A 26,168-nucleotide genomic window follows, 5' to 3' on the forward strand; every position below is an offset into this window, starting at 1 on the left:
TTCTGCATGGAAATGTAAGTTGTGCTATAAATAAAAAAGTAAATTTAAAATTGTTCGCTTATCATTAACTCTCTTAAAAATTTAATTTCTATATTTTCTTGCAAATTTTATGTTTGCCACACTTTAAGAATCTATTTTTTTTTTAAAACAAAGAACAACCATGCTGATTTAATCCTCTCACCTGTGGACAATGCTTTTATCTTAACTAATCTGAAAGTTATATTGATAACTGAACTCTCCAGTTAAAACAATTATTCAGTGCATTAAAGAATACCAACTTTCAATTGGGTGTGGTGGCTCACACCTGTAATCCCAGCACTTTGGGAGGCTGAGGCAGGTGGATCATATGAGGTCAGGAGTTTGAAACCAGCCTGGCCAACATAGTGAAACTCTGTCTCTACTAAAAATACCAAAAAAAAAAAAAAAAAAAAAAGCCAGATGTGGTGGCAGGTGCCTGTAATCCCAGCTACTTGGGAGGCTGAGACAGGATAATTGCTTGAACCTGGAAGGCGGAGGATGCAGTGAGCCCACGTTGCACCACTGCACTCCAGCCTGGGTGAAAGAGCGAGACTCCATCTCAAAAAAAAAAAAAAAAAAAAAAAAAAAAAAAAAAAAAAAAAAAAAAAACACCGAACTTCTCATCAAAATTTACAAAGCACCATGTGAAATGAAATGGCATTAAGACAACAGTGGGAAAACTGAAGCCATAACACAGAAAAAGGAGGAGAAGGACTGTGCTCCATACATAGCTGGGATACACATAATACAGACAAATCTGAAGATAATTAAGAAATAAAAGATGCAGAACTTCTCTTTAAATTCAGCAGGATTCAGCATTGTGGCCTGGAAAATATGTCCTCTCCACATGAAGAATCAATTTTATTTCTTCACCACTGATGTTTTCCATCTCTGAATTGAAGTTACAAATTAACTTTAGCAGGAATACTTACGGCTTATTATGGAGCATCTGTTACACAGCAAGAACTTTTATGTACGTTTTCTACATTTAAATATAAAAACATCCTCACGACTTATAAAGCTTCCCTAATACTTATCTGGACAAATTGATTCAATAAATAAATTTACTTATGTGAATTATAAAAAGTGAAAAGAAAAATAACTAAAGAGCTATGGAGTTCTCCAACTAAAAACAAAATGAAGTGTTCTAACTAAATAAAATGCCACTTAACACACTCATTGTGGAATTACATTTAAAAATTTTGTATGCATTACTAAATTTTGTAACAATTATTCTTATAATCACAGACCAGCTCACATAATGAATACTTTGTAATCTGTAAAATATTTATATAAAAAAATACAAAATAATTAGGGGTCTATAATGAGTGCCAGGCAAGTATAAACAATTTTCATGGGGAGATTCAGAACTATAAGCCATAGATTGTACAGTAATAAATTCAATATAAAGAGAATCCATTTGCTTTCAGCATTTTTGAGGTTTTTAGTTTTCTAGTAGTCATCTTGTTAAAATGATTTGTTTTGTTCAATATAGCTTTTGTCTTCTGAAAACAGGTATAAATTCATACACACAAACTCACTCAATAATTTTCTTACACCTAAGGTTTATCTTTAGACTAACATATATTTAACTCTATGTAAATGAAAACTAAAAGTCTGCATGTGTTTGCAGGCAGACAGGAAACATGCTCAAAAAATAAATATTAGAAAACTTTAAAAATATTTATTCAGGATTCAGAAATGTATGGATTTTATTTATACTTCTACATAATTATGACCATAAAAATAACACTGTAATCAATGACAATTGTACATGTTAAAATAACTAAAAGTATAAAAGTGGATTGTTTGTAACACAAAAGATAAACACTAGAGGTGATGGATACCTCATTTACCCTGATGTGATTATTATATACTGTATTCTTGTATCAAAATATGCCATATATTGCATGAATATATACTCATTTTATGTACCCCAAATAATTAAGAAAAATAAATTTAAATAAAATAAACATTTGGCTGGGCACAGTGGCTCATGCCTGTAATCCCAGAACTTTGGGAAGCCGAGGTGGGGGATCATTTGAGGTCAGAAGTTCGAGACCAGCTTGACTTACATTATGAAACCCCATCTCTACCAAAACACAAAAATTAGCTGGGCATGGTGGTGGGCGCCTGTAATCCCAGCTACTGGGAGGCTGAGGCAGCAGAATTGCTTGAACCCAGGAGGCAGAGGTTGCAGTGAGCCAAGATTACGCCACTGCACTCCAGTCTGGACGACAGAGCAAGACTCCCTCTCAAAAAAAATAAATAAATAAAATAAAAACAAAATTTTAACCTACAGAAGTAATATTCTTTAACTTATTTGCAGTCAAAGCCACTGGCATAAGGAATTACTAGAGATGTTAATCCATTATGTTACCAAACAGTATATGTATTGTTACCATGTTTTATGTGCACCCTTGAGTAAGGAGGAATAGGTTAACGTTTGTGACATAACACTTCATTGAATGCACAATAGTATTTAATATGTTAAAAAGGTTGAATATATTAACATCACATACAATCTGAAATTTAAAAAAATATACTGCATTTTTAATAAAAGTATAATTAGTACAATATACTAAATTAATTTTAATTTACTTATAAATGATATTTAAAATGTTTCCTTCTCATAATGCAGAACATTACTCTGAATGCCTAACGCACACATTACTCAATATTATAAGTTAACCACAAAAGTCTCTTCACTTAGATTTTCATCATACATCTCACATTTTAATGTCCTTACTTTTTTTTTTTTTTTTGAGACGGAGTCTCGCTCTGTCACCCAGGCTGGAGTGCAGTGGCCAGATCTCAGCTCACTGCAAGCTCCGCCTCCTGGGTTCACGCCCTTCTCCTGCCTCAGCCTCCCGAGTAGCTGGGACTACAGGCGCCGCCACCTCGCCCGGCTAGTTTTTTGTATTTTTAGTAGAGACGGGGTTTCACCGTGTTAGCCAGGATGGTCTCCATCTCCTGACCTTGTGATCCGCCCGTCTCGGCCTCCCAAAGTGCTGGGATTACAGGCTTGAGCCACCGCGCCCGGCAATGTCCTTACTCTTTCATAAAAGTTTATAAATAATGCTCACCTAATAAAAAAGAATCTCTCATATCTTTGATGCAGCAACAATTGATCACATGCTTTCACATGTAAATAGGAATGAAGAAACAGCAGGAAATAATTTGAGAGCTGAATTACATCATTATTCACTTTTCAAAATATTTTTTCAAAAAGTTAAGCATACTTTGAATGTAATAACTCTGCAAAAAAACTTCTACTTTTTTTTTTTTTTTTTTTTTTTGAGACGGAGTCTCGCTCTGTCGCCCGGGCTGGAGTGCAGTGGCCGGTTCTCAGCTCACTGCAAGCTCCGCCTGAAGGGTTTATGCCATTCTCCTGCCTCAGCCTCCGAGTAGCTGGGACTACAGGTGCCCGCCACCTCGCCCAGCTAGTTTTTTGTATTTTTTAGTAGAGACGGGGTTTCACCGTGTTAGCCAGGATGGTCTCGATCTCCTGACCTCGTGATCCGCCCGTCTCGGCCTCCCAAAGTGCTGGGATTACAGGCTTGAGCCACCGCGCCTGGCCAAAACTTCTACTTTTAAAGTTATATACAAATAATTATTTTACAAATTTGTTTTAGATTATTTTCTATACTCAGCACTCTGATTTAGTACAATATCTGAAGTGTCAGTGCCTTATATATTTCTACTGTAAATTCTGATATTTACATAATTTAATTTTTGATTAAAAAATTTTAACATTTTTACTGTATCTGCAAAAATATGTTTTAGTATGAACTCTCTCGTGTTTTCTAAGCTGTAGTTTTTGAAAAAGTATTTTTCCAAATTTATTACATTTGCAGGGTTTTTTTTCAATATAAATTCCCTGATACTGAACAAAGTTTGAGCAACTGTTTCAGAGGTTTCCTCTAATACAAAATGTATACAGTGAGATCTGTGATACAAGTAAACATATTACAATCCTACTACAATGTTCTTCTTCAAAATACTCTTCACCTTAAAGGCTTATATTTTCTTAAAGATATTTTGACAGTAATTGGCCTTATAATGTTTTTATTAAGTAGGAACTCTCTGATGTTGAGTAAGATGTGAGCATGTATTAATGGCTTTTTCACAGTCTTTATATTTGTACAATTTTTCTCAAGTATAAATGCTTTCATTTGAAGTAAGGTGTGAGCATTGGTTAAAAGTTTTGCCACATTGTTCACACATGTAGAAGTTTTCTCCAGTATAAATTATCTTACCTACAATCAAGTGTGACAACCATTTAAAAGCTTTATCACATTCTTCACATTTCTAGGATTTCTCACCACTATGATTTCTTTTATGTTTAGAAAAGTTTGAGGTGTTTTCAAAGCACTGTCATATCTTTCTGGTTTGTAGAATTTCTCTCTAGTATGAATTATCTCTAGTATGAATTATCTTATGTCTGTTTGGAATTGAGAACTTATTAAAGGCTTTGCCATGTTCTTCACACTCCAGTATGAATTTTTTTATGTTTAGTACGAGTTGAGGACTAAAGGCTTTGCCACATTCTTCACGTTTGTAGGGTTTCTCTCCAGTATGAGTTATTTTGTTTAATAAGGCTTAGGGACTGGTTAAAGGCTTTACCACATTCTTCCCATCTGTAAGATTTCTCTCCAGTATGAGTTATCTTATGTTTACTAAGGTTTGAGGATCGGTTAAAAGCTTTGCCACATTCCTCACATTTGTAGGGCTTCTCTCCAGTATGAATTATCTTATGTGCAGTTAGTTGTGAGCACCGGTTAAAGGCTTTGCCACATTCTTCACATTTGTAAGGTTTCTCTCCAGTGTGAATCATCTTATGTACAGTTAGTTGTGAGGACCGGTTAAAGGCTTTGCCACATTCTTCACATTTGTAGGGTTTCTCTCCAGTATGAATCATCTTATGTGTAGTAAGGTTTGAGGACTCATTAAAGGCTTTGCCACATTCTTCACATTTATAGGGTTTCTCTCCAGTATGAATTCTCTTATGTTTAGTGAGGGCTGAGGACCAGTTAAAGCCTTTGCCACATTCTTCACATTTGTAGAATTTCTCTCCAGTATGACTTATCTTATGTGTAGTAAGGTATGAGAATCGGTAAAAAGCTTTGCCACATTCTTCACATTTGTAGGGTTTCTCTCCAGCATGAGTTATCTTATGTGTAGTTAGGGTTGAGGATTGGTTAAAGGCTTTGCCACATTCTTCACATTTGTAGGGTTTCTCTCCAGTATGAATTATTCTGTGTGTAGTAAGGTGTGAGGACCGGTTAAAAGCTTTGCCACATTCTGTACATTTATAGGGTTTCACTCCAGTATGAATTCTTTTATGTGTAGTGAGGTGTGAAGACCGGTTAAAGGCTTTTCCACATTCTTCACATCTGTATGGTTTCTCTCCAGTATGAATTATCTTATGTGTAGTAAGGTGTGAGGACCGGTTAAATGCTTTCCCACATTCTTCACATTTGTAGGGTTTCTCTCCAGTATGAATTCTCCTGTGTGTAGTAAGGGTTGAGAACCAGTTAAAGGCTTTGCCACAATCTTTACATTGGTAGGAATTCTCTGTAATATGAAATCTTTTATGTTGACTTAGGTGTAAGAGCATGCAAAATGATTTCTCACATTTTTTACATTTGAAAAGTTTCTTTCCAGGTTGTCTTGTCTTATGTCTGTTTGAATTTGAAAATGTATGAAAGACTTTTGCATATGGATCACATTGAAATATGTTGCTCTGGGTAGTTATCAAACACTGGTTTAATTTGTTATCATCTTCTTTGTGCACCTCACACTCATCCACACTTTTACAGCCTTTTTGTAACTGTAAATTGTCATGTTCATAATTTCCATATTTTTTCAGTATCGCTTCTTGAAAACAATCTTTAATGTCCCGCTCTGGCCAAAGGTCTTGGGCAAAATGAGAACATATAACTGAAAGAAATAAAAATAACAAATTACTTACTAGACACAGATAAATACAGTTTACAAGTCTAACCTATATTATACAAACTATATAAATAAGATGGCATAGGAAAATACCAAAGGCCCTCATTCCTTTATAGACATACAAATGTAAAAAAAAACAAAAACAAAAACATACCAACCAAATTACATCTGAAAAAAATTTACAAATGAGTTAAGTGTGTGAAGTGCCCTGGTGAGAACAATGCAAAGAGCCACTTAGAAGTAAAAGTCTGTTACATTTACCCAACACAGCTCTTCCTGCTCCCCAATATAACATAGTGTCTTTAGAAGTAAATTCCCGGCCGGGCGCGGTGGCTCAAGCCTGTAATCCCAGCACTTTGGGAGGCCGAGATGGGCGGATCACAAGATCAGGAGATCCAGACCATCCTGGCTAACACAGTGAAACCCCGTCTCTACTAAAAAATACAAAAAACTAGCTGGGCGAGGTGGTGGGCGCCTGTAGTCCTAGCTACTCGGGAGGCTGAGGCAGGAGAATGGCGTGAACCCGGGAGGCGGATCTTGCAGTGAGCTGAGATCTGGCCAGTGAACTCCAGCTTGGGTGACAGAGTGAGACTCCGTCTCAAAAAAAAAAAAAAAAAAAAAGTAAATTCCCAACTTTTTAATGACAAGTAAAACACTGGCACATTTATCTTTATTACTTGCTTCTAGCAGCCTTTCCAGACACTGGTGTGTGTCTCTCATGAAATATAGTGCTGAAAGAAATGGTGGTATACTTTGGAGTGACAGTTTAAGTCTGCTGAGACCAAAGGTAAATGTTTCAGCAACAGAGAGACTGCTGTACCACAGAGAGAAAACAGGCATAGCACTGTTATGCCCAGACCGTTAGTTCCCCGAAGAAGACCACCAGAGTCCAGAGTCAAAGCCAAGGGGCAAGGATCTTTAATGCAAGTTGGAACTTGGTCCCTCCGTTCTACAACATACAAGAGGGCCCCGAATGATGTATGTGCCCGCTTTTTATAGCCCGATGCATACAGGATATGTAAGGTTACAGAGGTACAAAGGAATTCTTTTGGTTGCAGCATTACAACTGGTAATTGGTTAATACAATTAACAGTTTTCTATTTGTTCCCGTGCATTTAGTAAAACTACAAACGGTTGTGACCTTATCAGGGGCTCTCTCAGTGGTGTTTCTGAGATGTGTGAGGGGGGGATGTGTTTGTGTTGGGCTCAGGAAGTTGGGACAAAATAGAGGATTGTGTTTGTACTGGGCCCAGAACTAAGATATGTGGCAGACACCGGTAATTAGAGCAGGACAGAGACTTTCACAACGTTTGTCCTTACAATGTCTGGAGTCTATAGATAACCTAATCGGTTAGGTCCGGGGTTGATCTTTAACTAGGCTCAGGGCGCCGCCCAGGCTGTCAGGGCGCCGCCCAGGCTGTTTGCCTGTGGACTTCATTTCTGCCTTTTAGTTTTTTTCATTTGAACTCTTTCAGCACGTGATTACTATTAAGAAGAAACATGAATAACTCCTTTAACTAAAAAATAAGACAAAATTTCAGACAAGATACATTCTAAGAACATGTTTGAGAGACTCCCAGAATCTCTAACCAAGACAATTGTTCAGACCATGCCAGACAAAGCTACATTATGAACACTGTAACAGGTAGCCTTTTTTAATGTCCAAATTTCAATCAAAGATTACAACATATATAAAATAAGGCAATATGGTTCCATAAAAATATAATTTTCTAAAAGAAACCATAAAAAGAGTATATACATTGATTTTAAAAATTGAAAATAAATTGAATACTCAATAAGTGAAATCGGAAGACAGAGAACTATAGAAAATCAGAAAAATGAAGAACATAAATATTTAGAATATCAAAAAAACAGAAATTGTGGAGGTAATAAATATAAAAAATAACTGAAAAATCTTGAAAGAAACAATGATGTACAAATGAAGAAGCTCAACAAACAAACTAGGAAACACACAAAGATATTTATAACAAACACATATATAAGCACAATTTCAAAAGTCACAGACCAGAAGAGAATCTTGGGAGCTGCAAGATAAAAGTGATGCGTCATTTGCAAGCAGTCTTATGAGACAGCCAGTGAATTGTCAACAAAAATTTTGCAGGCCAGAAGGGAGGTGTGTGATAAAGTCAAACTCCTGAAAAATACAGTGATCAAGTAAGCATAATACCGTCAGCAAATCTGTCCTGCCAAATAAAAAGAAAAAAATTTTCAAAAATAATACAATTCTGAAAAGTATATTGGAACTCCATAAACCTTACATATAAAAAGTACTGAAAGCAGTTGCTTCTATTGAAAATAACATGATTCAACAAAAACAACAAATAGTCAAATAAAAATACATTACTTTTGGGAGTGGGGAGGGATAGCATTAGGAGAAATACCTAATGTAAATGACAAGTTAATGGGTGCAGCAAACTAACAAGGCCCATGTATACATATGTAACAAACCCGCACATTGTGCACACGTACCTTAGAACTTAAAAGTATAATAATAAAAGAAAAAATGAAATAAAAACAAAACAAACAAACACAAAAAACCACAATAACAAAAAATTACATTACGTTCTGGGAAAGATTATATGCACATATATACTTTTACTTCTAAGTATATGCACATACACCAAAATGGAATTTCTTAGCATTATTATAATGGTGCAGAAAACATTTTTAATTATTTCCTAAAATTTGAAAGAGAAAATCGCAGAAATCATTATAAACATCTGTTAATAAATACACCACATAAAAAGATACGATTAGCAAAATGAACAACAAATTTGAGGAGAGATGTAATGAGAAAAAAACTGTGCATGCAACTGAAGTTCCTTTTTACTAGATTGAAATATACTGTTGTATCTTTTGGAGGTTTATATAATCCCCAAGGTCCCAAGAAGAACATATGTGTATAGATAAATGAAACAAAATAAGAAAGAAGTAAAAGCATATCAATATAAAAATAAAAAGACACAAAGACAGAGAGAAAATGAGTGACCAAGATATAAGAATCAAATAAAGCAATGAATAAAATAACATTACTATGTCTTTCTGCTTCAGAAAATTAAATATATATCTTTAACTTTTCAATCAAGAGACATACTCTCAATAAAGAGATTTATTTAAATATTTTAAAAACTGATATCCAACTTGTCTTTCTATGAGAGTAAGCTGAGATATATTGATAAAAAAAAACTGAAAGTTGCAAGATGGATATAGATATTGCATAAAAATATTAACCAAATGAAAGAAGAGGTCAAAATAATATTACATAAGCTACATCTTAAGCGAAAAACTTTCACATTTTATAAAATGTACTACAAGTCAAAACTGCAAAGAGACAAAGAAGGACATTAAACAATAATAGATTCATTTACTGATAACGTAAGTCAAATGTGTGTGTGTGTCTCACATTAAGGTTCCAAATACATAAAGCGAATATTGACAGAATGGAAGAATCACCTAGACAGCAATATTATAGTAGAACATTTCAATAATTTACTTTCCATAATAAAAATAAAAAAAAAAAAAACAATATTTGTAAGTGAAGAGAGGACTTGAAGGCAGTATAAAACTATTATTTCTAACAGAGGTATAGAGAAGTCTCCTCAACAATATCGGGATACACATGCTTCTTAATTGCTCATAAACATTCTGCTTAATAGACCACATGGTAGGCTAAAAAAGAAGTCTTAACACATTTGTTAAGACTGAAATTGTGTGGATTATATTATATGAACAAAATGGAATGAGAGTATAAAACAGTAATAGAAAAAGATTAAAAATTTACAAATACATGTAAATTAAACAACACACTCTTGAGCATGCTCCTGTTCAAAGGTAGAAATAATTGATATTTTGAAAACGTCCATACTTCTCAAAGTAATCTACAGATTTAATGCAATGTTGTTAAAAAATTCTCATTGCATTTTTGAGGAAATAGAAACAACAACCCCAAAAGTATATAAAATGTCAAGAGACAATAAAGTACCCAAGAGTCTTCAAAAAAAGAAAATGTTGAAGGCATTATAGTTCCTGATTTCAAAACACATTACAAAGCTACAGAATTAAAGTAATTTGGTATAAGTATAATGGTTAAAAAGTAGACTAATAAAATAGAATGCTGCAGCTATAGAAACTTTCACATATATGGTTATATGAAGAGTTATTTTCATATCCATAATTATTGTAGCATTTTTACTGAAAGGCAATAGGTAAAAGCAATGCAAATTTCTTTTTTTTCTTTTTTTTTTAAGATGGAGTCTTACACTGTTGCCTAGACTGGAGCGCAGTGGCATGATCTCAGCTTACTGCAACCTCAGCCTCCCATGATCAAGTGATTCTCCTGCCTCAGCCTCCTGAGTAGCTGGGACTACAGGTGTGTGCCACCATGCCCGGCTATTTTTTGTATTTTTAGTAGAGACAGGATTTCACCATGTTGGCCAGGATGGTCTTGATCTCTTGACCTTGTTATGTGCCTGCCTCAGACTCTCGAAGTGCTGGGATCACAGCAATGAGCCACTGCACCCAGCAGAAATGGAAATTTCTGTTACCAAATTATCCAATAGATATAATTTGCAATATAAAAATACTGGAATATCACCCAGGATTTAAAAAGCAGGAAATATTCTAACAACTCTAAAAATAAAGTTTGATGACATTATGCAAAATAAAATGAGCTAGCCACAATAAGACAGAGATTGTATGAGACATATGAGGCAGTCACATTCTTAGAAATAGAAAACAAAGTGGTTTTTGCAAAGTGCCAGAAAATCAGAAAAACTGGTTGTTGTTGTACATTGAGATTGAGCTTTGCAAGATAAAACATTCTAGGGGTATGTTGCATAACATTATAAATATAATTAATAGGACTAAACAGAATATTAAAAAATATTTGGTAATGAGGCAGGTGCGCTAACTCACATCTGTAATCCCAGGACTCTGGGAGGCCAAGGTGGGCGGATCACAAGGTCAGGACTTTGAGACCAGCCTGGGCAACAGAGTGAGGCAAAAGAATTGGTTGAAGCCAGGAGGCAGAGGTTGCAGTGAGCCAAGATCCCACCACTTCACCTCAGCCTGGGCAACAGAGTGAGACTCTGTCTCAAAAAAAAAAAAAAAAAAAAAAAAGATAATATTTTGTGTGTTTTTGACAAGTAAAAATGAACAATACCTAAAAAGATCCAATTATAATAGTTTCAATATCATCTTCAAATTCCAAAGTGTTTCTCCCACACAGAAGTAATATAGATTCACAACAGATATTGGAATTAGAATTTTTATAACTGGTCACCTGGCCAAGACTGAACGACCATTTACAACAAACCTACACAACAAATATACAAGTCATAAAATAAACAGAGATATTTATAGAGGCAAACAAACACAGAAGTAATTATATTGGCAGTAGACATATGGCTGATTTATATTTGATTTTGCTAGACACTGCCTTAAATTGTACAGAGTTAAACACTGTCATACACAATTGTAATATAAAATAAAACACCGAAACACAAGCAGCTGGTGTTAGGTGTCATACCTTAAAATATATAACACAATATAAAATATAAAATAAATATAAAAAATACATATAATATAAAATATATAACACAAAATTAAAATATGGAATGTCAAACATATTGGACACCATCAAGTAGATCAATATTTTCATGAAATGAATCTTAGAAGAATATAGGGCAAAAGTAATACAGAGGTTACTTGAAGAAAAAAAGGCTGAGAACTTCCCAAATTTTGATGTAATAAAAAAATTTCTAACCAATACTTAATTCAAAATTATTTTACTTCGAAAACAAGATAAAAACAAAGACTTTCCAAAATAAAAGTTCAGGGCATTTATTACAATTACCACAGTCCTACATAAAATGTTAAATGGTGGCCAGGCATAGTGGCTAGGCCTATAATTTTACAGCTTTAGGAAGTCAAGGCAGATAGATCACTTGAGACTAGTAGTTCAAGATCAGCCAGAGAAACATAGTGAGCCTCTGCATACAAACAAAAAGAAATCCTAAAATGAGTCCATTATGTTGAAAAACAAAATGATACTAGAAGTATCACAAAACCGTATATAAATACAAAGCTGTCCATTAAATGTAAATAACAGACACATACAGAATTTTTTACTATCACAATGATGGGCATAAAACCCTTACAGTTCTTATTTAGATATAACAAACAAGATACAAATCTGCATAAATCTGTTAGTAGATACACAATGTAAGATAATATGGCTTTTAATATTAATAACAAATTGGAAAATATAACAGTACAGGTTTTGTATTTAATTGAAGGTGTGATGAGATTAAAATACATTGTTTTAACTTTAAGATGTTTTATAGGCTGGGCGCGGTGGCTCAAGCCTGTAATCCCAGCACTTTGGGAGGCCAAGGTGGGCGAATCACAAGGTCAGGAGTTCGAAACCAGCCTGGCCAATATGGTGAAACTCCATCTCTACTAAAAATACAAAAATTAGCTGGGAGTGGTGGCGGACGCCTGTAGTCCCAGCTGCTCGGGAGGCTGAGGCAGGAGAATCGTTTGAACCCGGGAGGCGGAGGTTGTAGCGAGCCAAGATCGGGCCACTGCACTCCAGCCTGGGCGACACAGTGAGACTCGGTCTCAAAAAAAAAAAAAAGATGTTTTATGTAATCTATTTTTCAATATGGCTACATTATATTTCAAGATGATTACATTATACTTATGGAAAGTATGCAGAACAAAATAAAAAATAATCAAAGTACATGTCACAACAAAATTAAAACAAACAAAAATTAAGGGAGTAACACAGGAAATGAGAAAAGACGTATCTACAAGAAACACATAAAATAGTAACAATGAGGTGGTTTCTGCAGATCAGCAGACTTAGTCTTTCCCCCTGCTGCTCTGAGGAATCTGGACAGTCCAGATGTATGGAATTTCCCCCATTGAAGCACACCCCCTTCACCAAGAAGCAGCCAGAGTGCTTTGTTAAGTGGTTCCTAAATCCTGTGCATCCTGACTAGGTGGGACTCCCCAACAGGCATTGTAAGACAACTTATAAAGAAGCATTCCCATTGTCATCAGTTCAGTGCCCATCTGGGATAAAGCTTACAGATGAAGGAGCAGGCAGTTCTCTCTGCTGTTCTACAGACTCCACTGGTGACACCTCCAGGTGTGGGAGAAACCCAGGCAAATAGGATCTGAAGTAGATCCCAAGCAAATCACAGAGGCCCTACTGAAGAGGGGCCTGACTGTTAAAGGAAAAACAGAAAGCAACAACAGCAGCACCAACAAAGATGTCGCCACAAAAACCCCATCCAAAGGTCAGCAGCCTCAAAGACCAAAGCTAGATAAACTCATGACAATGAGAAGAATCAATAAAAAAATGCTGTAAACTCAAAAAGCCAGAGTGTCTCTACTCCTCCAAATAATCACAACGTATCTCCAACAAGAGCACAGACCTGGGAGAAAGCTGAGATGGATAAATTGAGAGAAGCAGGCTTCAGAAGGTGGGCAATAATGAACTTCAATGAGCTAATGAAGCATGTTCTAACCCAATGCAAAGAAGCTAAGAACCATGAAAAACATTACAGGAGCTGTTAACCCAAGTAATTAGTTCAGAGATGAACTTGACCGACCTGATGCAACTGAAAAACACAAGATGAGAACTTCACAATGCAACCACAAGTATCAATAACTGAGTAGACCAAGCAGGGAAAAGAATTTCAGAGCTTGAAGAGTATCTTGCTGAAATAAGGCAGATAAGATTGAAAAAATAAAAAGGAATGAAAAAAATCTTCGAGAACTATTGGATTATGTAAAAAGACCAAACTTACAAGTGATTGCAGTACCCTGAAGAGATGGAAAGAATGGAACCAAGTTGGAAAACATACTTCAGGATATCATCCAGAAGAACTTTTCCAAGACAGGCCATCAATCAAATTCAGAAAATCCAGAGAACTCCAGTAAGATATTTCATGAGAAGATCAACCTCAAGACACATAATTATCAGATTCTTCAAGGTTAAACTTCAGGAAAAAATGATAAGAGCAGCCAAAGGGAAGGCCAGGTAGCCTACTAAAAATTGGACCTCTAAAAAGACACCCTACAAGCCAGAAGACATTGGGGGCCAATATTCAGCATTCTTAAAAAAATGAATTTCTAACCCAGAATATCCAGCAAAACTAAGCTTTATAAGTGAAGGAGAAATGAAATCATTTTCAGACAAACAAATGCTAAGGGAATTCATCACCACTAGGCCTGCCTTGCAAGAGCTCCTAAAAGCAGCACTAAATATGAAAAGAAGAAACCACTACCAGCAAATGAAAAACACACTGAAGTACAAAGACCAGTGACACTATGAAACAACTACGTCAACAGGTCTGCAAAATAACCAGCTAGCACCACAAGAACAGGATCAAATTCACACATAACAATTATTAACCTTAAATTTAATGGACTAAATGCCCCAATTAATCCCAGCACTTTTGGAGGCCAAGGCGGGTGGATCATGAGGTCAAGAGATCAAGACCACACTAGCTAACACAGTGAGCCCTCGTCTCTACTAAAAATACAAAAAATTAGCCGGGCATGGTGGCAGGTGCCTGTAATCCCAGCTACTCGGGAGGCTGAGGCAGAAGAATGGTGTGAACCTGGGGGGCAGAGCTGGCAGTGAGCCAAGATCGTGCCACTGCACTCCAGACTCCAGCCTGGGCAACAGTGTGAGACTCTGTCTAAAAAAAAAAAAAAGAAAAGAAAAAGACAGAATGGCAAGCTGGTTAAAGAGTCAAGACTCACTGGTGTGCTGTATTCAAGAGACCCATCTCACATGCAAAGACACACATAGCCTGAAAATGAAGGGAGAAAAATTTACCAAGCAAATAAAATCAGAAAATAAGCAGGGGTGGCAATTGTAGTTTATGATAAAACAGACTTTAAACCAACAAAGATCAAAAAAGACAAGGAAGGACACTACATAATGGTAAAGGGTCAATTCAAGGAACACCCAGATTTGTTTTTACTGATTGATTGATTTTCTTTGAGACCAAGTCTCGCTCTGTCACCCAGGCTGGAGTGCAGTGGCATGATCTTGGCTCACTATAAGCTCCACCTCCCGGGTTCATGCCATTCTCCTGCCTCAGCCTCCCGAGTAGCTGGGACTACAGGCGCTCGCCACCATGCTTGGCTAATATTTTGTATTTTTAGTAGAGACAGGGTTTCACCTTGTTAGCCAGGATGGTCTTGATCTCCTTATCTCATGATCGGCCAGCCTCAGCCTCCAAAAGTGCTGGCATTACAGGCATGAGCCACCATGACAGGCCTTATTGATCTATTTTTTGAGATGGAATCTCACTCTGTTGCCCAGGCTAGAGTGCAATGGCACGATCTTGGCTCACTGCAACCTTCACTTTGCAGTTTCAAGTGATTCTCCTGCCTCAGCTTCCTGAGTAGGTGGGATTACAGGCACCAACCACTATTCCCAGCTAATTTGTTTTAATAGAGACAGGGTTTCACCATGTTGGCTAGGCTGGTCTCAAACTCCTGAACTCAGGGGATCTGCCCGCCTTGGCCTCCCAAAGTGCTGGCATTACAGGCATGAGCCACATGTCCAGCCAGCACTCAGATTTATAAAACATACTTAGATACCTACAAAGAGCCTTAGACTCCCAAAAAATGACAGTGGGAGACTTTAACACCCCACTGCCAATACTAGACAGATCTTTGGGAAAGAAAAATAACAAGGATATTCAGGACTTGAACTCAGCTATAGGTCAAGTGGACCTGATAGATATTTACAGAACTCACCAGCCAAAAACCACACAACACATTCTTCTAATTGCCACATGGCACTTACTCTAAAATTGATTATATAATTGGAAGTAAAACATTCCTTAGCAAATTCAAAAGAACTGAAATCATAACAGTTTCTCAGACCACAGTGCAATCAAATTAGAACTCAAGAGTAAGAAACTCACTCAAAACCACACAACTACATGGAAATTTAACAACATACTCCTGAATGACTTCTGAGTAAATAATAAAATTAAGTCAGAAATCAAAAAATTATTTGAAACCAATGAGAACAAAGAGGCAATATACCAGAATCTCTGGAATGCAGCTAAAGTAGTGTTAAGGGGGAAAAAATAGCACTAAGTACCCACATCAAAAAGCTAGAAAGATCTCAAATTGACTCCCTAACATCACTACTAAAAGAAAAAGAACCAAGAGCAAACAAACCCCAAAGCCAGCAGAAGACAAAAAATAACCAGGATCAGAGTGGAACCATACGAGACAGAGACACAAAAAAAAACCCTTCCAAAAAAAGTAATAAATCCAGGAGCTGTTTTTAAAAAAAATAAAAGAGATAGACCACTAGCTAGATTAATAAAGAAAAGAGGGAAGAATGAAATAGACACAATAAAAAATGATAAAGCAGATATCAGCAGTGACCCTACATTAATACAATCATCAGGGCTGGGCGTGGTGGATCATGCCTGTAATCCCAGCACTTTGGGAGGCCAAAGTGGGTGGATCACCTGAGGTCAGGAGTTATAGAGCGGCCTGGCCAACAAAGTGAAACCTGTCTCTACTAAAAATAAAAAAAATAAAAAAAAATTAGCCAGGCATGGTGGCTGGCGCTTATCATCTCAGCTACTCAGGAGGCTGAGGCAGGAGAATCATTTGAACCCAGGAGGCGGAGGTTGCAGTGAGCCGAGATCACACCATCACACTCCAGGCTGGGGGACAAGAGCAAGACTTCATCTCAAAAAAAAAAAAAAAAAAAAAAAGAAGAAGAAAAAAGAAATACAGTCATCAGAAAATACTATCAACACCTCTATGTACATAAACTGGAAAATCTAGAAGAAATGGATAAGTTACTGGACACATAACCCTCCCAAGACTGAATCAGAAAGAAGTTGAATCACTGAATAGACCAACAACAAGTTCTGAAATTGAGACAGTAATAAATAGGCTACCAACCAAAAAAACCCCAGGACCAGATGGATTTACAGCTGGATTCTACCAGAGGTACAAAGAAGAGCTGGTACTATCTCTTCTGAAACCATTTTAAATGAAAGAAAAAGAGGAACTCCTCCGTAACTCATTTTATAAGATCAGCATCATTCTGATACTCAACCTGGCAGAGATATAAAAACAACAACAACAAAAACTTAAAACCAATATCCCTGATAAACACTGATGCAGGCCGGGCATGGTGGCTCTCACCTGTAATCCCAGCACTTTGAGAGGTCGAGGCAGGCAGATCAGTTGAGGTTAGGAGTTCAAGACCAGCCTGGCCAGCATGGTGAAACCCCATCTCTACTAAAAATACAAAAATTAGCTGGGTGTGGTGGTGCACGCCTGTGATCCCAGCTACTCAGGAAACTGAGTCAGGAGAACTGCTTGAACCCAGGAGGTGGAGGTTGCAATGAGCCGAGATTGCACCACTGCACTCCAGCCTGGGCGACAGAGTGACACTCTGTCAAAAAAAAAAAAAAAAAAAATTGATGGAGAATGAGAAAACTATTTTAAAATTAATATGGAACCCCAAAAGGCCCCATATAGCCAAGACAATCTTAAGCAAAAAGAACAAAGCTGGATTCATCATGCTATCCAATTAAAACTATGCTACAAGGTTGTAGTAACCAAAACAGCCTGGCACTGGTATAAAAACAGACACATAGACCCGTGAAACAGAATAAAGAACTCGGAAATAAGACTGTATATCTACAATCACCTGATCTTTGAAAAACCTGACAAAAACAAGCCATAAGGAAAGAACTCCCTATTTAATAAATGGTTCTGGGAGAACTGACTCGCCATATGCAGAGAATGGAAACTGGATGTGGTAAGAAAAAGAACAAGTGTGAGGTGAAAAAGCCAGGTTCAGGCCAGGCACAGAGACTCACGCCTGTAATCCAAGCACTTTGGGAGGTCAATGAGGTCAGGAGTTTGAGACCAGCCTGACCAACATGGTGAAATCCCATCTCTACTAAAAAACTACAAAAATTAGCTAGGCATGGTGGCGGGTGCCTGTAATCCCAGCTATTTGGGAGGCTGAAGCAAGGGAATCCCTTGAACCAGGGAGGCAGAGGTTGCAGTGAGCCATGATGGTGCCATTGCACTCCAGCCTAGACTACAGAGTGAAACTCCGTCTCGAAAAAATTAAAAAAGCCAGCTTCTTTTAATGAACTGCTCTCATTTGAATTAATGAAGTGTAAACTTTCTGATTATCAAAAGGCTGGTGCTAAGGCATTTATGAGAAATTTGCCCCCATGACCAAAAAACCTCCCTACCTAGTTCCACATCCAACATGGAGGATTACAATGCAGCATGAGGTTTGCAGAACATGGACATCCAAACCATATCACAGACAAACTAGGCTTAACAGACACGTAGAAAATTTTTCAGTTAAAAGCAAAATAATACACAATATTCTTATTTGTACTTGATGTATTCTGTTAGAACACATAACAAGTCTTATTAAAGAATACCAGCTGGGTGTAGTGGCAGATATGTATAATTTCAACAATTTGGAAGACAAAAGTGAGAGGATCCCTTGGGACCACAAGTATAAGACCAGTGTCGGCCGGGTGCGGTGGCTCAAACCTGTAATCCCAGCACTTTGGGAGGCCGAGACGGGCGGATCACGAGGTCAGGAGATTGAGAACATCCTGGCTAACCCGGTGAAACCCCGTCTCTACCAAAAAATACAAAAAAAAAAACTAGCTGGGCGAGGTGGCGGGCGCCTGTAGTCCCAGCTACGCGGGAGGCTGAGGCAGGAGAATGGCGTAAACCCAGGGGGCGGAGCTTGCAGTGAGCTGAGATCCAGCCACTGCACTCCAGGCTGGGCAACAGAGCGAGACTCCGTCTCAAAAAAAAAAAAAAAAAAAAAAAAGACCAGTGTCAGTAACATAGTGAGACCCCGTCCCTACAAATAATCAAAAAATTGGCCAGACATGGTAGTGCATGTCCATAGTCTCAGCTACTCAGGAGGCTGAGGTGTAAAGATTACTTGAGTCAAGGAGGCTGAGGTTACAGTGAGCCAAAATTATGACACTATACTCCAGCCTGGGTGACAGAGTAGGATCCTGTCTGAAAACGACAACAAATAAATTTAAGAAGACTAAAATCATGCACTGCATGGTAACTGACCAGAACTGAATAAAACTAGGAATTAAAAGCAAAAGTAAAATTGGCAAATCCAACAATCTCTAAATATAAAACAGATGAGCTGAGTGCAATGGCTCACACCTGTAATACTATCATTTTGGGAGGCTGAGGCAAGAAAACTGCTTGAGCCCATGAGTTAGAAACTATCCTAGGCAACATAGGAAGATTCTGTCTCTAATAAATAAAATAAAATAAAATTAAAACACATTCTTCAACATATTCCTGCCAAGGATCAAAAATTTTAATTTTGTTGAGATACCAACATAACCTACAGAGGTGAACAAATTCAGTACAATCTCTATAAAAAGCTCAATAGCACAGTTATTACAGAAATATTCTTTAAAATATTTGATTGTGAACTATAACTAACCAAACACCCATGAAAAGAACAGAGGCATTATACTTCCTGATTTTAAAACATTAAAAGCTACAATAACAATAACAGTATGGTACTAATACAAAGACAGATAAACAGATGAAAGAGCGGAATAGAGTTCAGAAATGAACCCTTGCGTATATGATTAGATGAACTTCCACAAAGCCGCCATGAACATACAATAGAGAAAATGTAATTTTTTCAAAAAATAATGTTAAGAACTAAATATCAACACTGTTAAGATAAAGTTGGATCATTTCCTTGAACCATATATAAAAAAAGTTTTCAATAAAACACTTACACACATAAAAAAAAATCTCTTAGAACAAAATAGAAAAAAATCATGACATGGGTCTTGGCATCATTTTCTTAGCTACAACATTAAATGCATGAACAATAACAAAAAAACCAGAAAAATTTAACTACACTCTACTTCAAAATTTCTCCACATTAGAAAAAAAAACCTTCAATTGTGTGAAAATGCCTCATAAGAAATGGGTGAAAATATTTGCAAGTCACATGTGATAAGAGTTAATATTCAGGCCAGGCGCAGTGGTTCACACCTGTAATCCTAGTACTTTGGAGGCCGAGGTGGGTGGATCACCTGAGGTCACAAGTTCAAGACCAGCCTGACCAAATTACAAATTAATAATTTGTAGAGAAACGCATAAAAATAAAAATGAAAAACGAAATCACCTCACATCCATTACAATGGCCACTATAAATTATTTAAAGATGCCAAATCTGTTGATGATGCAATGAAAATGAAACCTCTGTTGATGTTGGTAGAAAACAAAGATGCAGTCATCATTTTAAAATGTTACGTTTCTCAAATAATTAAAAATGGAATTATCAAATACAGCAACTCCATTAATGAATCTATATTCAAAATATGCAACAGAAGACCTAGAAGACATATTTGAACATCTATGATTATTGTACCAGTACTCACAAAAGTCAAAAGGCTGAGGCAACCCAGGTGTCTCTTGATTTATGAACACATCAAAAATGTAACATATACATAAAATGGAATATTATTCAGACTGAAAGAAGAAAATCTTGTCACATTTTAAGATAAACTTTGAGAATATTATGTCACCTGAAATAAGCCAGAAACAAAATGATGGACACTGTATTATTCCACTTACATGAGAGATCTTAAATAGTCACACTCATAAAAACAGAAAATGGAAGGGTGCTTGTCAAGGGCTGAGGAGAGGGCAAAATGGGTTATTGTTACCTATTGGGTATTTTTAGTTTCATAAGATGTAAAATTTCTATAAGTCTTTGGCATACCAATGTGAATCTACTTAACATGGTTAAAATGTAATTATTATTATTATTATTATTATTTTATTTTATTTTTTTGAGATGATATTTCACTCTTGTTGCCCAGGCTGAAGGGTAATGGGGCAATCTTGGCTACTGCAACCTCTGGCTCCCGGGTTCAAGCAATTCTCCTGCCTCAGCCTCTCCAGTAGCTGGGATTACAGGCACCTGTCACAAGTCCCCGCTAATTTTTGTATTTTTAGTAGAGATGGGGTTTCACTATGCTGGTCAGGCTGGTCTTGAACTCCTGACCTCAGGTAGTCTGCCCGCCTCAGCCTCCCAAAGTGCTGGGATTACAGACATGAGCCACCACGCCTCGCCTGTAAGACTTTTTTTTTGTTTTTGAGACAGTCTCACTCTGTCACCCAAGCTGGAGTGCAGTGGCACAACTCACTTCAGCCTCAAACTTCCAGGCTCAAGTAATTCTCTTCTCTCAATTTCCCAAGTAGCTGAAACCACAGGTGCATACCACCATGCCTGGCAATTTTTAAAATAATTTTGTGGAGAAGGAATCTCCCCGTGTTGCCCTGGCTGGTCACAAACTTTTGGGCTCAAGTGATCCTCCTTTCTTGACCTCCCGAAATCCTGGGACTACAGTTGTGAGCCACCACCACGTCTGGCCCTGAAATGTACACTTAAAGAAATTTTTGGTAGGCTGGGCGCAGTGGTTCATGCCTGTAATCCCAGCACTTTGGAAAGCTGAGGCGGAGGGATCACTTGAGGCCAGGAATACAAAACTAGCCTGGTGAACATGGTGAAACCCTGTCTCTACTAACAATCGAAAAAATTACCCAGGCGTGGTGTCGGGCACCTATAATCCCACCTACCCAGGAGGCTGAGGCAGAAGAACTGCTTGAACCCAGAAAGTGGAGGTTGCAGTGAGCTGAGATCACGCTATTGCACTCCAGCCTGGGCGACAGAGCGAGACTCTGTCTCAAAAAAAAAAAAAAAAAAAAGAAAAGAAAAGATTTAAGATGGTAAATTTTATGTTACGTGTTTTTGAAACCATTAATTTTTCTTTTTCTTCTTTTTTTCTTTTTTTTTTTTTTGAGACAGAGAATTGCTTGAACCCGGGAGGCGGAGGTTGCAGTGAGCCAGAGATCGCGCCACTGCACTCCTGCCTGGGCAACAGCAGCCAAACGCCGTCTCAAAAAAAAAAACACAAAAACAAACAAACAAAAAGGTGAAGAGGTGTCTGCTCTGTCAAATTCACAGACACCCACGCAAAATTGTATTGTGCTCACTGTCAATGCTTCTATTTTAACGTAGGACTGGAAGTAAGTGGCAGAATGATGAGTCAAAAACATTTTTAAAAAGCCACTGAATCGCTTCTCGGCCTTTTGGCTAAGATCAAGTGTAAAAAGCCACTGAAAATGAAGATAAGTAAGTAAAAGTTACTATTTGTGCATCATATGATCTTATATATATAAAAAATAAACACTACATTGAAATTTGTCTAAAGTAATAAATACACTCGGTAAATTAGCAAAATATAAAATTAACCTACAAGTATAAATTATTGTTCCATAAATTTAAACCATCTGATACAATTAAGAAAACAATCTTATTTACAATAGCATTAAAATAATAAACTTCTGAGAGCAAATTTAACCAAGAAGGTAAAAAAAATCTTTACATTAAAAGATATAAGCTAGACCGGCACAGTGGCTCATGCCTGTAATCCCAACACTTTGGGAGGCCGAGGCAGGCAGATCACGAGGTCAAGAGATCAAGACAATCTGACCAACATGGTGAAACCCTGTCTCTACCAAAAATACAAAAAATTAGCTGGGTGTGGTGGCATGGGCCTGTAGTCCCAGCTATCCAGGAGTCTGAGGCAGGAAGATTGCTTGAACCCAGGAGGCGGAAGTTGCAGTGAGTCAAGATCACACCACTGCACTCCAACCTGGCAAAAGAGCGAGACTCCTTCTCAAAAGACAAAACAAAACAAAAAAGATGTAAGATACCAATGAAATAAATTATTGAAGACACAAATTTTAAAATATTTCATGTCCATGGATTGAAGGAATAAATATTGTTAAAGTGTCATATTATCTAGTCTACAGCTTCAATAAACTTCCTATTAAAATTCCAGTGACATTTTTTTCACAGTAATAAAAAATACAATTCTAAAATTTACAAGAAACTGCAATAAACTTCGAAAAGCCAAAGCAATCTTGAGGCAAAAGAACAAAGCAGAGGGGTATTATACTTTATAATTTCTAACTGTATTTCAAGAATATAGTAGTAAAAACAGGATGGAATGTGCAGAAAGATTAACAAACAAATCAATGGAACAGAAACCACTACTTTCATATGTTTCAGACATGATGAAAAAAGAGAACTAAAAAATAGTTTAACACGGAGTTTCCCAAAATTATGCAGATATCTGTGTGTACCCCAAAGTAATGGAAAAGCAGGCAGACTGTACAGTCTTTTACACTCCATGAAAAGGACTCTGGCTCTCACTGTAAACTTGAAGGAAGATCACCAAAAGGAAAGTAGAATCTTTAAAGAATTTAAAAGCATAAGACAGAAGATGCCCCTACATGACAGCAAAAAAAAAATAAATAAAAAATAAAGTAAATAAAAAAATTTAAAAACCCAAAAAACAAAAACACTCAGACGTCCCAGAAACTATTTCCTTTGGAACACGGCTTCCCAAATCACATTTTAATGACCAGTTTTCTTTTTGACCTTTGGAATTCTCATCTGTGTCATCTGTTGTGTTCACTCTCACCTACCTGAGGGTTTGGCTACCATCTCATGACTCTTTATATTCCAGGGCTCTTTTCCTTGCTCCAGACAGGTGATCAGGTCTGGCTTCGTGACAGCAATACCTGCTTTATTAGAAATAAATAACATGAATCTTTCTCATATTCTCCAATTACCATCCTAGTAGTATGCTTAGTAAAGAGGAAGTGATAGAATATTCTAGAATAATCCCAAAATACTAATTAATGAGATAAATTTCTAAATATTTAGAAAATATTTAAAACTTGTAGGTCCTTAATTTCACTATCCAGTACTCATGAATCAAACAATTGGTGGTGACGAACAGATTTTAAAATATGGGCAAATATATATACACATTTATTTATTTTTGTGATGGAGTCTCGCTCTGTTGCCAAGGCTGGAGTGCAGTGGCATGATCTTGGCTCACTACAACCTCCGTTCTCCTGGGTTCAAGCGATTCTCCTGCCTCAGCTTCCTGAGTAGCTGGGACTACAGGCACGTGCCACCATGCCTGGCTAATTTTTGTATTTTCACTTTGTTGGCCAAGCTGGTCTCAAACTCCTGACCTCATGACCCACCTGCCTCAGCCTCCCAAAGTGCTGAGATTACAGGAGTGATCTAAAATCATGGGCAACAATATTTTATGACACTAAATTTCTGGAATTACCACTGATCTAGCGTGAAGGGTACAGATCAGCTTTGGAATGTGGGAAGTTCAGGTCAAGATGAAACATCTTGAAGACATTCTTTTCCACATAAAGTCTCAAGATTTTCTTGAAAAAAATGGATCAGAAACTCATTTATGCAAAGCATAAATTACCAAAAATCATTCCACAAAAAAAGAAAAAGGAAACCTTTAGGGTATATTAGAAATTGTGTATTAAAGGTATTCTTACCCAAGAAGACTAGGTTTCTGTAGTTCTCTAACATCACTTTCCTATACAAACCCTGCTGAGCAGTGTCCAGGCATTGCCACTCCTCCAGAGAGAATTCTATGGCCACATCCCTAAATGTCAATGGCTCCTGAAAAACATAAGCACACAGACACACATATATTTACCAAGTGGCCATGAGCAGAAGTTATCATTTTAATTATAATGAAACAACAGAGTAAAGAGAATTGGTTCTGATTAACAGAAATAACTGAAAATTTGCAGTAATTTTTAACACAGAAATATTCTCTAAAATATCCTCTAACTCTGAGAGAAGAGAATGGCATAAGATCCACAACACCAGTGTATATATGATACTTTTTAGAAAATAAAGTATAAAATTAAGAGCATAAACACAAACATATACATTTTTGAGTGCAATATTTACATCATAAAGAATGAGCTGTGTATATTTTTAAGATAAAAAAGAGATGTTGAGTTAGAAGGCATCTCTTGAATTTTAATGTGTACAATAAACTGGAAATCTTGTGCAGACTGTTTTTCAGAAGATCTGGAATGAAGTCTGAGTTTCTGAATTTCTAATGAGCTCACTAGTAATGCCAATGTTTTTAGCCCCAAAAGAAAATTCTGTGAAACATCCAGTAGCTGGAAGAGCCTGTGTTTTGCCTGATTTTTCTGGCCTGTAAACAAAGAGACTTCATTTTCCAAAGACAGATATATGCAAAGAAAACCTAAGAAGAAAGGGCACCTGCCACATTAAATGTGATGGCTTATGCACATCAGCTGCATAAAGACACCTAATAATGACAAGAAAAATAGTTAACTCTGTAGTGAAAGAAATATCAGAGCGCTTTTTAACTAAGTAAATTATTAATATTAACAACACTAGGACAAACTTTTATGGTGTGCTGATGCACATAGAAGAACACAGCATCATCGTCTAGATATTGCCCCTCAAAAAGTAAATTATAGTCTGAATTCAATCATACAGAAACATCAGTTTTATGCAAAGTTCAAGATACAGGTATCTCCAATGTTCTGTAATTTTCAATAATGATTTTATTTATCTATCTATTTATTTATTTATTTATTTATTTATTTATTTATTTATTTTTTTGAGACGGAGTCTCGCTCTGTCGCCCAGGCTGGAGTGCAGTGGCGCGATCTCATCTCACTGTAAGCTCCGCCTCCTGGGTTCACACCATTCTTCTACCTCAGCCTTCCAAGTAGCTGGGACTACAGGCACCCACCACAACACCTGGCTGATTTTTTATATTTTTAGTAGAGATTTGGTTTCACCACGTTAGCCAGGATGGTCTCGATCTCCTGACTTCGTGATCCGCCGGCCTCGGCCTCCCAAAGTGCTGGGATTACAGGCGTGAGCCACCACGCCCAGCCCCAATAATGATTTTAAGTAGTCTTTCTTTAGCACCCTACAGAGCAGGTATCTCTCAGGTTTTTTTTCAGAACTTTCTGGGTAATAAATGCCACCCTATTTAAATAAGTATTTTCTTAATCCTATTCTGCATAGAGGTAATGGAGAACACAGATGGAACCTCAACATTACATATTCTCCATGTAAACCCCAGCTTTCCCCAATAGGAAGCTTGAGTATCCACATCCTTCCATGTTCAACAGCCACAATGGGAACATTTTTAATAGTGCAGATCATAAATTCGTGG

At 37.0% G+C, this 26,168-nt stretch overlaps 1 protein-coding gene across 1 annotated transcript in view; it reads right to left on the bottom strand.

Moving 5' to 3' along the window:
- Window positions 1-3,591: 3,591 nt before the first annotated feature.
- Window positions 3,592-26,168, bottom strand: part of LOC104669305 (zinc finger protein 100-like) — a 44,661-nt gene continuing 22,084 nt past the window's right edge. Inside the window, 4 exon segments of the mRNA XM_030912887.1 lie at window positions 3,592-4,609; window positions 4,611-5,961; window positions 23,602-23,697; window positions 24,490-24,616. Of these exon segments, the coding sequence (XP_030768747.1) occupies window positions 4,426-4,609; window positions 4,611-5,961; window positions 23,602-23,697; window positions 24,490-24,616 (1,758 nt within the window). The 3' untranslated portion in view covers window positions 3,592-4,425.

Source organism: Rhinopithecus roxellana, chromosome 12 (genome assembly GCF_007565055.1).
Source record: "Rhinopithecus roxellana isolate Shanxi Qingling chromosome 12, ASM756505v1, whole genome shotgun sequence".
NCBI classification, from domain to species: Eukaryota; Metazoa; Chordata; class Mammalia; order Primates; family Cercopithecidae; genus Rhinopithecus; species Rhinopithecus roxellana.